The sequence below is a fragment of the Oreochromis niloticus genome, linkage group LG11 (genome assembly GCF_001858045.2).
Source record: "Oreochromis niloticus isolate F11D_XX linkage group LG11, O_niloticus_UMD_NMBU, whole genome shotgun sequence".
In the NCBI taxonomy this organism is placed as follows: domain Eukaryota; kingdom Metazoa; phylum Chordata; class Actinopteri; order Cichliformes; family Cichlidae; genus Oreochromis; species Oreochromis niloticus.
The window spans coordinates 19,223,314-19,237,362 of record NC_031976.2 but is presented as its reverse complement, the minus strand read 5'-3'; the positions used below and the strand labels follow the sequence as shown (position 1 = coordinate 19,237,362).

General features: G+C 41.8%; 1 protein-coding gene across 2 annotated transcripts in view; it reads left to right on the top strand.

Moving 5' to 3' along the window:
- The first annotated feature begins 6,006 nt into the window (after nucleotides 1–6,006).
- The window catches only part of znf804b (zinc finger protein 804B), a 33,735-nt gene continuing 25,692 nt past the window's right edge, over nucleotides 6,007–14,049 (top strand). Inside the window, exons 1-2 of one of the 2 annotated variants that reach the window (XM_025911403.1) lie at nucleotides 6,007–6,499; nucleotides 7,081–7,393. In XM_025911403.1, coding sequence (XP_025767188.1) covers nucleotides 7,241–7,393 — 153 coding nt within the window. In that variant the 5' untranslated portion in view covers nucleotides 6,007–6,499; nucleotides 7,081–7,240. Of the gene's footprint in view, nucleotides 6,500–6,568; nucleotides 6,921–7,080; nucleotides 7,394–14,049 lie in introns of those variants that run through there. The other variant, XM_005472391.4, reaches the window with a different exon arrangement.

Here is a 14,049-nt window from a genome sequence, read left to right as displayed (position 1 = left end):
GCAAGTACTGAAAATCAGCGTCTCTGTCTGTCTGTAGCAAAGGAAATTGGGGCTCAGAGAGAGAAACAGCTCAAAGATATTTTTAAATATGGCCACTTTTTTGATGCAAAGTTCAATGTGTTTCAGCCTTATTAATGAAATTCTTAAAAGTTTTGCTTCAAGAAAAGGTGCTTCTTCTTTTCTTTGTCCAGTCTTTGTTAATCCAAAGGTTATTGATGGTCATATATCTGTGCCAGAGGATGTCCTGTTCCTGGATTTTGGAGGTTATTATCTCTATAGTCTCCATGCTCACTTATAAGGTGAACTGAAAGGGTCTTTGCTCGAGAGGGACGGCTGCACAAAAGCCTAAATAAATAAACAAAGCAAATTCAAAAAGTATCTAGGATATTATCACCGGTAATATTGCATCAGTACATCATTATTGAGATGATCCTAACTCTATTTTGGTTCATACTGTTTCTTCCATATGAACATTTATATATGAATTTAAACTCTCTCCACATTGGCATGAAATGCCTACAGCTTCATTTAGCCGTCTGTCACAACTCTGTAATTTAGATCAGAAAGTATCAGCCTATTAAGAGCATGGAGAGCATCTTCTATTAAGATGTCCTTGTGTTTATCTGAATTTCTTCTGGGTGCTGCAAGCGATTACCAACAACATACATTGCGGTCAGAGCGACTCACAGATGATGGTGTGTCTCAGATAATAGCTCAGGTATGTTGTGTTCATAAACTGAGTGCAGCATTGAAAAAGAGCTTCGGCTTGCCTTGAACTGTGCAATATTTAGCTGTTAAAAGAAATCACCCTTAACCACCCTCTCTATGGAACTCTGGTCTTGTTTATACGAGTGGTACAGAAATGCTTCTGTCAGAATATTTATCTGCCTCCACACGTATACAAATTTTTTGCTCAGTATTTTCACACTGATGCCACGGTGGGTGTTTAGAGGAAACCCACTTCTGGTGTCCCACACACACAGACAAACCACGGGCACACAGGCGCACACTTAACCAATACTGGATCATAATGCATTCAGAAGCAATCTCATCCACTGTGCATAAAAGACAGCAATATGCGCCCAAAAGCTAACTGTAATATTTCAAAGGTTTATAAGGAGAGAAGAGAGCGAGGAGGGGGAAAAAAGACCCAGAGGCAGCAACAGGGGAAAATAGATACCACCACGAATTTGCCTTCCCCCTCTGCTTCTCCCTCTCTCTGTTTCTGTCTCTCTCACTGTCTGCTACTTGCTCCAACTCCCCCACCCGCCTCCCTCCTCTCAGTATTACTGCATCATTTCCAACAGTAATGAGTGCACCAGGAGCAGGGAGAGAGCAAGGGAGAGGGGAGGTACTTCAGGGAATTAGAGTGTTTAAAATATACACATTGGCTTTCCTCTTGTGGGTGATCAGTGCAAATAGTCCCCCCCCCCCCTCATCCTTCCTGCACATATGCCCAGTATAACCAGCAGGTAGTGAATCAGTGCACAACACCTCTGCATACTGTGCACTGTCTGATCCCCAGCATTACTGTTAACATTATTAATAACCGCAAAGAAGCTTGTTTATCAGACAGCATTTTTAAGGGTTTGTATCACTGTGTTGCACTACATTATTGTTTAGGTTACGCTTATTACTGCTGCTTTGCTTTCACTGGCACTCCAAAACGTAGAAAATGCATTACTTAGCAGTGCTTAAGTGTGTAAGACATTAACTAAACCTTTTGCTAGAAGACAGCATGAAGGTAATTTCCTGTGTGAAATTGGTTTCTTTTTTCGCGTGTCAAGGAAAAAGTATTCCCAGGCGGTAAAGTGGTTTAAAGAAAGAAAGAAAGAAAGAAAAACACCGGTGGAAGAAGTAATCAAATCCTTTACTTAAGTTAAAGTATAGATCTTTATTGAAAATATCTGATTACAAATAAAAGTCCTGCATGAACAAAAACACTACTCGAGTGAAAGAAAATAAGTGAAAGCAAAATGTAGTTAAAATATTAAAGCAAAAGAACTATTCTGGTGCCTGTGATTGGTACATTATTTTACTGAAATGACATCATTGGATTATTAATGGAGGAAGCATTAGTGTGTAAGCAGCCTGTTTCAGTTCTAGCTGCTGGAGATAAAACTAGTTTGAACTGCTTTATAAACAGATTTATTTATTCGAATACCAGATAAATCTAAGAAGCTGGGAGGACTAATGGGAGAGGAGAGCAGAGGCACAAAATCTGTTTTCATTTTATGGACTTTATGTCCAGTCCTTGATATTTTAATTAGATGTCTGACCATTCGACCTTTTATTGAAACAAAACTATGCAAAAAGCTCAAAGGCCAAAACAAAACAGCATTTGGTGAACCAACTCACAGACATCTGAAATCCAGCTTTCACTAACTGCACACTGCTTTTTTGTACAATGTCAGAAGCTAAAAAGGTGGGGAAAGAGTTTAACAATGTTTTGTGTTGTATTTTAAAAAGTTATTATAGCATCTATTATGTAAAAATGTCTATAGGGACTAAAACAGACTAATAAAAGACATGCAGATTTCTCTTAGTAGAAGGAAAAAGTAGCATAAAAGAGTATAAAGGAAAAGCACAAGTACCTCAAAACTGTACTAGAGAAACATAATTGGGTAAATATACATTGTTACTTTTCAACTCTAAAAAGATCACACACTCTGGTTCATTCAGATTGGCATTAGACACATGTGAATGAACCAATGTGCGAATATCTGCTTGCATTTATGGTCATGTGAAAAAGAAAAATGTTCACATGACTGAGGAAAAAATGAAGGACATCCAAAGGAACTAAGTTGTGTCCAGGTGTTGATAACCATTAACTGATAATTAGCAAGTGTATCCACCTCTATAAAAGCAGAAGATTTGGCAGTTTGCTGGTCTGGACACAAGCTCACAATCATCCCAGGCGTGGATGTCTTAGCAAATTCATCCCAAGGTCAGACTGTGCAATGCTCAGAGAATCTTTAAAAAAAAATAATCCAAAAGCTACATCTCTCTACAGGCTTCAGTTAGCGTGTTGAATGTTAAAGTTTGTGACAAGAAGACTGAACAAATATGGGTTGTTTGGAAGGGTTTCAAAAGGAAAGCATCTTCTCTCTAAAGAGAACATGGCAGCAGAGCTTAGGTTTGCAAAGTTGCATCTGAAGGAAAACACAAGACTTCTGGAACAGTGTCCTGGACCCCTGACAGTTGGTATGAGGTGCTTGTGCTGATATGCTGTCAGTGTGATAAAAGGCCAGTTTGGGACTGATTAATGTCAAATTTAGATATGTTTGGTACCTAACCAGGAAGCATATAAATTTGGGGGGTGTTTTAGGTTTTTCCTTATCCAATGTTACAAACATCCACTGTGAAGGACACTTAAAAATAAAAGCCTCATATCACAAATATATTTTACTTTGTTTTTCTGTGCAATCACACAACTGAGTGGATTGGTAGAAAGGTATACTGGACACGTTTTGCCGTTCTGATTTTTTTCCTGTGCTGATTGCAGTATTGTTCTTGAAGACCCAGCCACGTGCTGAAATGCATCGGTCAATTTAAAAACTTTTCTTTAAAGTTCAAGTGCTGATGGAACGAATGGCTGAAAAAAAGAAAAGAATTAAAGTGTTGCAATGGCCCAATCAAAGTCCGGACCTCAACCTGATTGAAATGTGGTGGGACCTTAAGAGAGCTGCGCTTAAACAAATGCCCATAAACCTCAACTGAACTGAAGCAACATTGTAAAAAAAAAAAAAGAGCAGGCCAAAATACCTCGATGTGAGAAACTGATAAAATCATACATCATTAATGCTGCCAAAGGTGGTTCTACAAGCTGCTGAATCATGGGATGTATTTAGTTTTTCACAGGGCTGCACAGATTTCTGCAAAAACTTTATTTTTCACATGACTGTATGTGTTCCTGGCACCCAGTCAGTTTTATTGTCATTAGGGGGTTGTGTGGTAGTATTATGAGCAGAGGCAGCTGCAGGAGAAAATTGCGACACCAGCATGACGTTTGAATTTAGACTGCAGAGGAGTTAAGGAACAGGTATTCTCATGGTGTTATTTTGCAGCCACATACTTACATACATGTTCAAACACTTACTGTTGACCCCAGGATGTTCAGAAAATAAATTGTTCACAGGGTTAGCCTCGCAGCAGGTAATGAGAGTCATTTGAATGAGTAGAGGAAACACTGCTGCAGTAAGGAAGGCGCATGCAAACTTGAACACTGGTGGAAAAAATTCATGATTAGCCAACACTTCAGAAATATTGCCTACATGAGCCCAAGTACATACTCCTTTAAAAAAACAGAGAGATAAAGCTTAGGCTGACACAGACATGATTTATATCATATAATGATTTTACTGTCACCATGAATCACCAAGTTTATAAGAACAGACGTGCACAAGACTTTATACAAAGTATTACACAAACTGAAACATGATTTCTGATAGACGTCTTTCATAAAGAGATAGAAAAATGTGAATTTAATGATTGAAAACCTTGACATAACTTAGATGCGGTATGTGCAAGCAGCCTGTAAGTAAAATCTAAAACATCTTCCATGGTTAGTGCTTAATCTGGAGGCTAGTATGTGCCTCAGAGAGAATCAATAAGGTTTAATTTAAGTTTTGCTTTGGAAAGATTTTTGAATAAAAGTAGTGCCATAAAGAAGTCCCAAGGTTAGGTCTGTATCACAGAATGTATGGCCTCCCAGTCCTTATTATGTTGACGCATGCATCAGATTAAAAACAGAGGTGGGCTGTTGTAACCTAAGATGAACCAAAATAGATTGTTTGCTTGTCTGCTGTTACTTAATAACACAAACAGACACCCACGGAAGCAAATCTCTGCATGTGATACAGATTTGCACTGGGTGGGTAAATGTAATTACCGATCTATCAGCCAGCCATGCGGCAAGCACTCAATTGACCATTATAGCGTTCCAGAGGACCAAAGAGCAGCATCACACTCTCTCGGACTATAATGAACTTAAACCAAAACCCAAGTGCATCTGAGAGCAGTTCATGTAATGATGCTCACACATGTTCGGGAGGGCTGAGAAGTGCTAGAAAACTGGCCTCTAGGACTAGAAAGAAACTTATTAAAAAGGAAAATGAGTCGAGTGCAGAGCAGCAACAGTTTGACAAAGAGTAGGAGGCTGCTGCGGACATAATGTTTGCAAAAGCTCCAAGAGCACAAAGATCAACCACAGTTGTGTGCTACAAATATGTGGAAGCCCAGATGTCTCAGAAAGAGTAGATTTTGCTGCTGCTTTTAAACTGAAAGTGCAAATGGTTTTTTTGTGTTGTTTGTATTTTTTCATTATATATTTGTCGTCCTTAAAGCTTTACTGACCCCTGCGTTAATAACAGCAGCAACAACAACAATATAAAGACTGTCACAAGTTACACGCTGAGCATCTGAATCTGTCCGTTTTATCCTTTATTCCAAAGTGGAAGTTGCTTAAACTTCATCGTGGATGTATATTACCATCCACCCACACAGAAAACACGAAAAGCCAGCAAAGTGGACTTTCTCCTCACTTTTTTTTTAAACGCGTCCCTTGGTGTCCTCTTTCCTCGTGTTTACCTCTAATATCCAGAGCTGTCTGCAGCGCTCAGGGTTGACTTTGAGCACAAAAGGCACCCTAATCCCAGGCTGAATATGCATGACGCGCCGCGCACTGCTGTGGGTGTTCGCGGTTTAATTTCAGCACCGCGTTAAGGAACAGCGCCATACGCCGCTGAGACACACCGTGAGCCTCAGCTGCTGCTTGTTCCAGAGCTGCTCTTTGACGGCAACCGGCGCAGTTTGACAGGCCGAGCCGGGGAAATACGCGTTTATCTGTAATCAAATCATCAGCCCCGAGGTTGCAAGTGAGAGAGATTTCCTCTCCCCCACCAGACGTTGCCAGGATCTTATAAAAGCATGACGCTTTAACTTTCGTGCCTTCAGTGTGTGTGTGTGTGTGTGTGTGTGTGTGTCGGGGGGGGGACATGAGAGGGAGAGATGGACGTAAACACGGGCTGCCGTCGGTGGGTTTAAATCACATGTAAGGATATACAGTTCAAAATAGATTCTCCCCTCTCCTTGTTGATGCGCACAACAACAATTGAAGAAAAGGGAAGAAAAGCTGGAAAAAAGAGAAAGTGCGGGGAGGCTTCAGTTCGGAGTTACTCAAGCAAAGCATGCACTGAAGTGATCCCCGTCCATCCCAGACCCACGCGGACACGGACTGCATATTATAGTCTACAGCAGACAGAAATCCGGTCCAGTGCAGCCCCCTAGGAGAGAAAGCAGGCACACACGCACGCACATACAGATCGCGGGGGTGAGGAGGGGGGAGAGAAGAAGAGAGAGTGTGTGTGTGTGTTTCTGAGAAAGAATCTGAGCCACTTCCACCTGCCTGCGCTGGAGAACGATAATAACAACTAGCTCTGCTCTGGATGGATTTACCGTCCCTCCCTCCAAGCACCGCGGAATTTCATTCACAAGACAGGTGATTGTAAACCACTCTGCCAATAAATATAGAGCAGAATGGAGGGAGGGGGAGGTGTGTGGGGGGAGTGGGGGGGAGACAGAGAGGTCAGATGTTTTCCCTTTCTTTCCTCTTGGAGGTGCGTGAAGAGAAGGCGCACCTGCGAGAGTGTCTGCTGCTCTCTTCTTTACTGAGAACTCAAATTGGGGTGCCGCTGTTGCTGTTTGGCTGAGGCTGCCTGCACTTTACAGACTGGACCAGTGGACGGGGGGGGAAGACGGGGAAGAGAGAGCGAGAGGAGGGGTGAGCGAGAGAGGGGGTGTGTGTGAAACAGAGACTGGATGGATCCCTCTCTTCCTCTGGCACTCCACAGGCGCTCATTCATTTATTTAAGCCTGGCCGACGACAGCATGCCAAACGCAGACTCCAGCATCAGAGCTCGGTCAGTAGGCTCTAGCATCCTCATCTTTGAAACTGTCTCTCATTCTTTTTAGTCTTTTTGTCTCTTCTGCGTTCACGCATTTACACACACGCGCGCATCTAAGAAGCAGGTACAGTCTTAATAAAGAGCAATTCTCCTCTCTTGTCTTTTTCTCGCGCAGACAGAGACTTTCCAACAGAGGACAGCAGGAGTGAGGCCCCCCTCCTCTCCTCGCACCGCTCCGACAACGTTCCTACCTGCACAGCCTCCCAGCAGGACTTGACTTGGCGCCCATCGGACACCGCCGACACCCAGGACCAGCGTGGGAAAAAAAAACCTTTATGGGCCCCAAACCTCGCGAGGCCCCCGGGATGGCGTGCAGCGCGTGCTACTACCTGGTTATCAGCTCCACACACCTGAGTAATGGACACTTCAGGCGCGTCAAGGGAGTCTTCAGAGGACCTCTGTGTCCATCCGCAAACAGTGACTCACCGGTAGGACAGCATACATGCTCTGACAGATTTCTCTAGATGTGTGTGGGTTTGAGCAATCGAGTTCTAAAGAGTTCAAGTGGAGTCTTTTTTTTCTTTTCTCTCTATTTTAGGAGATATGGGATTTATAATGTATGTAAAGTTAAGTGATGTCATAGGAAGTCCAAGTGTAGGGAGGTAAATGTGTGTGTGTTTGTGTGTGTAAACTGAGGGAGATACAGTAACACTCAAGTGCCCAGCAGACCCAGTCGTGCTGTCATACGGTACTGAATAGGTGAATATTTTTGCACAGGATGATAATTTCCTGAGCCTTAAAAGAGATTTTTTGATCGGGGGACAGGAGATGTGAATATTTTAAGCCGGGGGAAAAAAAATCGGTGTATCCAACCATGAAGCCATTGTCCCTCCTTGCCCCCTTCTCCCTCTCGTGGCTATGGGAATTAAACGAATCAAATTACATTAGTTCTTTGAGGAGGAAATGAGTTGCCCTGACAAAAATAGGCCTAATTACCTGGGGAATATTTGTACGTGTTTGTTTTTTCTGTGTGTGTGTGTGTAAGAAAGAAAGAGAGAAAAACCTGTCTAGGCTTGTAGAGTATAGTTTCCTGACCTTTCCACGGTGCTCATGATTCCTTTGAGCCAAGAAACTGGCATTCAGTTGTAAACTGTCTTTCAGTGTATTTGAGGGTCTGTGCATGTTTGTGTGCACACCTGTATAGATGAAGGAATATGTGTAGTAGAAAGGGTTTTTTTTAAAAGAGTAAGAGAGCAATGAAAACAAGGCTTAGAGAGAAGCAAAAGAAATGGCAGCAAATGTAAATATGTATGTGATATTTTAGACCGTGTGAATTAGGGTGGTCTCTGCATCTCCGTATCTCTCGGCGTGTGCAGCCTACGTTTTGCGTTTTGTGTGTTGTACATCCAGGAGCTGCTCCAAGGGTCTCTGGTAATCACACATTATTCATGAGCTCTTAATGTGAGACGAGACAAACTGGCGGAGCTGATGACAAGTTTGATGAGAAAGGAGGAAAGGAGCAGCTGGTATGTGTGTATAAGTGCGTGAGTGTGTGTGTGTGTGTGTGTGTGTGTGTATGTGTGTGTTCATACTGAAGTCATTACCAGTCTGTCATGTTCGGCCCGCGTTCACTGTGTGATGGGAATGAGCGAACAGTGTTGAGCAGACACAGTCAGACTGGCAGAGATGGTGCAAGGAGTTGCGTTCGCAAATATTCTTGCAAACTTTTAAACACACGGAAATGATTTCTGTGCGTCTGCCACACAGTTTAGATTCAGCATGCGCGGCACATGTTTCCATTTCTACAAATTAGGGCTTCTGTTATATTTGATCATTTCTCAGAACCCTCTTATCTTCTTGTAAGGTCATTAAACACTCACTCTTTATTGCTTCTGCAACAAGTTTAACCTCCTCTCAGAAATCAGTCTAAATTCTCAAAGGAACCCTTACTTGAATTCATTTGAAGCTTAATGACTATTTTAGGCGTGTCTAGATTTTTAGACTAATGAATGCATAGGCTCCTGGGCAGCCATTCTTTTCCAAATTCGGCATGTTATGAAGAATCATTGAATTACTTGTCACTTGTTTGGGATAAGTAATCAGTTAGAGTGGAGGATGTCTTTTAAAAATGTGTTAAACTTTCATGACACATGTAGCTAGGGATGAGTTTACAGTTGTTTAGCGCAGACCAAAATCCAATAGTATCCTCATGTAATGGAAATGTCTTAAACTTAGCATTGAGAAAGTAAGTGTGAAGCTGTTTAATCCCAGATTATACATTGGGTGCAACTGGCCTAAGTATAAAGGATATATTGTATCCAGATATATGTTGTGTAATAGCAGAGTAATTTAGAGGTTTCTGGAACAGTTCTGGTGCAGATTTACTTTTTTCCAAGTTGTATGGAGGCGAGGAAAAACTCTAAAGAGGTCAAAACTCCTGCAGTGCTCACGTAGTATATGGAACAACTTTACTGCGTGACTGACGCATATCAGCTCCCAGGCTTCATTGGGGTCATTATGATAAAGGTTTAAAGCTGAGACGTATCAGATGGTGGGAAGGATGTGTTCAAAGTTCCTAACTAATCAGTTTTATATGCATTGATGGACACGTGGGCTATGCTGAGATTCTGCTATATTATAAAGTAAGACTCAGAGTGAAAGTTAAAAGCAACACAATGTCTTTTACCTGTACCCAGACGCAGAGGCTCTGTCTGGGTGCCCAGTCACTTAGCAATAAAGACAAAGAGGTGCGCCTCTCTCCCCGAGCGACTGCAGAACAATATTGGAAACAGATTTGTCACGAGGTGGTTAATAAGATAAAAAGTGGAAGTAAAATGTCATTAAAAAGTGCTTTGAAAGAGCGGCACTCAAGCTGAGATTGGATACATTTCCACATTTAAGAAACAGATATCACATCACAAAATTCTAAACCTGACACCTTCATAACAAATCAATAAGTAATAAACAACAACCCATTTGATTCTCTTTTCAATAAAATGCTAATAAGCTTTAGATTTATATGTGTGTATACAACAAACCTAAGCCATTATGATATTGGAATTTTTCAACCTTTTGAAAATTCACATTAAAATAAAAACACAGGTGGGGTCCTGGCAAAATGCTACTATATACCATATGATAAAAGCAGAAACAATATAAAAAACAGCAAAACTGCCATCGTCATTTTATTATTCACACCTGTGATTTACCTGATGTTATATGGCATCATGGCTTCAGCATAAAAACCTCATGATTATAAATAGTTGAACTGTTACAGTGAACCATCAAATCAGATCTGACACTGAAAATTAGGAATCTCTACAGGCCATATTTCAAATCTGTAACCCTTCAAATATCATCAAAAAGAAGAAATCCCATCAAAGAAAACCATTCAAGCAAAAAACATGAGCAGCAGCTGCTGAAGATTCCCTTTCACCCTTAGTATACTGTAGATTCAAGCGTTCCTGACAAAAAAAAGAAGAAAAAAGAAAGAAAAAACATTGAATCCATAGCAGCTTACAGGCTTAACTGTAGCTGACCTCCATGTGAACAGACAGAGACAAGTAAAAATAGAAGTTTGAATTTTACTGAATACATTTTGCAGACTCCAAGCTCTGTTTTTCAGGTGTTATTCATGGTACGAAGGACATCATTTACCTCCAAGGCCATGTCCAAACTAATGAACATAAATCTACATGTGGAAAGTTCTGCAAAACGCTGGCCAAGCATGTTTAGAAGGTCAAAAAAAAAAAGACTCGCTTTCAGATTTATCCATATTAGTTTAGACAAGGCTCGAGCCTGTCAGCGTGATACAGAATCAGCGCTCGTGGTCAAGGAGTTCAAATGTGACTGCCTGTGTTAGGTGAAAGTTAGACCTTCAGCCAGGAACCAGTGAATTGAACACATCACTTCAAGGTGGTTAAACATGCTGAGCAGCATCTTTTGCCCCCGTCCGTCCTGTTGTAGGGAATGCCACGCCAGGCAGAACAGCAGACGCTCTTTGATTTAGCTCAGATCAGTTGACTACAAAGGATTTTACAGCTGGGATTTGTCAGGAGTAACTTCTTGTGTCTTCACTTTGATAAGGCGGCATTAAGCAAACACTGGGTGCCAATCAATGGACACATTGCCCCCTTTTTTTACCACAAAAAAAAAAAATCTTGTGTTTGTTAAAATCCTTTTGTTTTGTTGCTTAGTTAGCATCCACACAGTGTAGCATGGGAGATCTAGATTGGGATTTTATTTATTACTACTTTATTGCTACCAATTAGTCACTGCAATAGGCCCTTTGGATGTTTCTAACTTTTGGATCCTGCATGTATATTAGTGCTTAATCATCACTGATGAGTCACTCCTAAATCTCTTGTTAACACCTCAAAGGGGGTTTTTTTGTTTTTTTGGTTTCGGCGTCAACATTGAGGGAGGACAGCAGGAGCGAAAAGGTGTGTGCAAAGAGGACAAAGTCATGCATGATGCTTCTCTCAGTTCCAGCGGATCCAAACTGTCTTTCTCTCGCTTTCCTTTACACACACACACACATTCACGGCTATAATATTCTACTAGAAGTGGGGGTGGACTGTGTGTATGTGTGTGTGTGTGTATGTGCATACTTACTGTTCATCCACTGAAGACCACTTTGATGTATATTTCACTGCCGTTGCAGGAAACAGATCACTGGCTATCCAGCACGGTGTCAAAGTGAGTGCCAATGCGGCAGTGTGTGTGTGTGTGTGTGTGTGACTCCACATTTGCTCCCTCCTGTTTTCATTGATTCCACAGGGAGCTGAACAGTGTTTATGTAAATGAGGTGGCATTTAAACATATGCCCCGAACAATTACCTTGAAACAACTGTTTAGCTGCACAAAAACAGTGCTGTGTTCAGAGCGAGCCAAGTGGTTAGCTTTAAATATTAAGCCATAATAAGGGGACAGAGGTGAGATGAGCCAGCCGGCTGGCTATTTAGCTTGCTAGTTTTCTCGTGGACGCTAATGCATTATACAAGAATCTAACCCAGGGGCCTTAAATGATGATCATAATAGTAAGTGATCCAGCCTCAGTGTTAAAAGGACTCAGAAGAGAGGATCAAGGTGGTAATTGCGGTTCAGCAAATGTCAGAAAGAAAAAGAGTTAAACGTTAGCTTGAGATGAAGAAATGTCTGTGAGAAAAGCTCAAGAGCAGCTGTTGACTTGTTGTATTGTCACAGCTCCGGAGTCAAGGCACTCTTAGCTGCAGTCGCTCCCACAAAGCCTAATGTTATTGCACACATACACTTGCGCACGCACCAAGTCAGCCATTAAGTGGCATTAGAGCCGTTTGAGAGTGAGCAGGTGAGTGCTGCTGAATGCGAAAGTTCTGTATGACTGGGCCATTCCTGCTGACCACTGCAAAGTGCTCCCACTGATCACCGCTAATGTCCTCCATCACAGTTTACGCTCAACACTCTGGAGAGTGTGTGTGTGTGTGTGCAAGTGCGTGTTGGGGAGAAAGGTGGATAATTGGGACAGATGGGTGAGATAGGATGAAAAGAAGGAGGAGGGCGAGCAGGAGAAAGAGACAGTTGGCATCGATTTTAACACTCTCTCAAGCTTTTATTGACATTTCATTTAGCTAATGAATTCATTAGTGCTTCATAGCATAATAACCTCTACTTGATAACCAGGATGATTCCCCAGAGGAAAAGTGCTGCCTATACTCTGCTGCTTCACTATTTTCTGGCCCTTCCAGTTTGATTCTCAGCTTTCATCATTTTTGTTATTAATCCACCTTAGCTTCTTTTTCTTCTACCTTGCAAGTTTCTTCCCTGTTTGTTTGGAATGCATTGTGTAACTTGTAAATGAACCCAGCATCTGAGGTGACATAACCTGCCAGTCTCTTAACAACAGCGCAGCGTGCCCTCAGGAATGGAGAAATGAAGGAGATGCAAGATGTTTGAGCATCCTCAGCCTTTACTTATCTATAGGTGCCTTTGTGCTTCCACTCCTGTGTGCGCGCTAGCTTTGTGGCGCTTGTTCATTGGAGATGGAGATGATCTTTATTTATTTTACTGACAAGTCTTTATTTGTGCATCTTTGACTTGCTACCTACTGACAACGCCGGCGCGCACACAGATGTACACACACGCACACACAGCCTTGACTTGAATGAATTCAACGACCATTTGAACTTACACAAAAAAAAATATTTTTCAATCACAAAATGTTTGATGATTCACCCCTGAGAGCTTGTATTTTTACACATTTACAACCTTCCATTTGGACTAAAAGTTCTACCTGACTTCTTTAGAAATTGGAAGAATTTATTAACTCCAGTTTGGGTCCGATGTCTATGGCTTCGAGGGCATAACTGCAAAGATGCCTGCAGGGCTGATTTAACCTGCAAGGGCTTTGTGTGGGAGTGTGCGAGCATGTCTAGAGGGCAAAGAGCGGCTGAGCGTTTGGTAATAGTTATGGTAAAAGAATAGCGAGGGCCTCTCGTGCTGATTTTATCGGGATGAGCAGGCGTCTTTAAAGCGCAGATCTTGGCATTATACGCATGTTGCGGGAAAGACACGAATTCTGTAGACTCATACGTGCCTGCTCACAGGCACAGCAGATGGCCAAGCTCTCATTCTGTATATTACCTGGGGACAGATGTTTGTCTGTGTGGTCATTAGTGATCACAGCTTCAGATAATCACCTGGAGACACACCAGCACATAAACACACACTCACGTACAATTAGTGAGTGTTTGATAATTACGGGATGTTTGATGAACCATCTGGAACACCAGCTCAGGCGGAAACTGAAAGACACGCTCATAACAAAATCATACACACAAATACCCAAATCATAGTAATCAAAAGTGTATCGTTGAGCATGTGCTGGAAAAAAATATATATGTGAAATAGCAAAAAATAAAATAACACAGGTGAGAGAAGAGGAGATGAAAGCATTTTTGCTTCACAGTCATTAGGATGTCACGTCTCATTCTGGGTTCGGTCTTATCCTCTTTAATTCCCTTGACATGATTTTCTCTGCAGTATAAACTTTGCTCCCCGCCCACCCACCCCTTTTTTCTTTTAAACTATAATTTGCAGCTAGCTTTTGTCTTCCCCTCTAACCATTTCTCTAGCCACTACCTTTGCTCTCAGCCCCTTCTCCCTG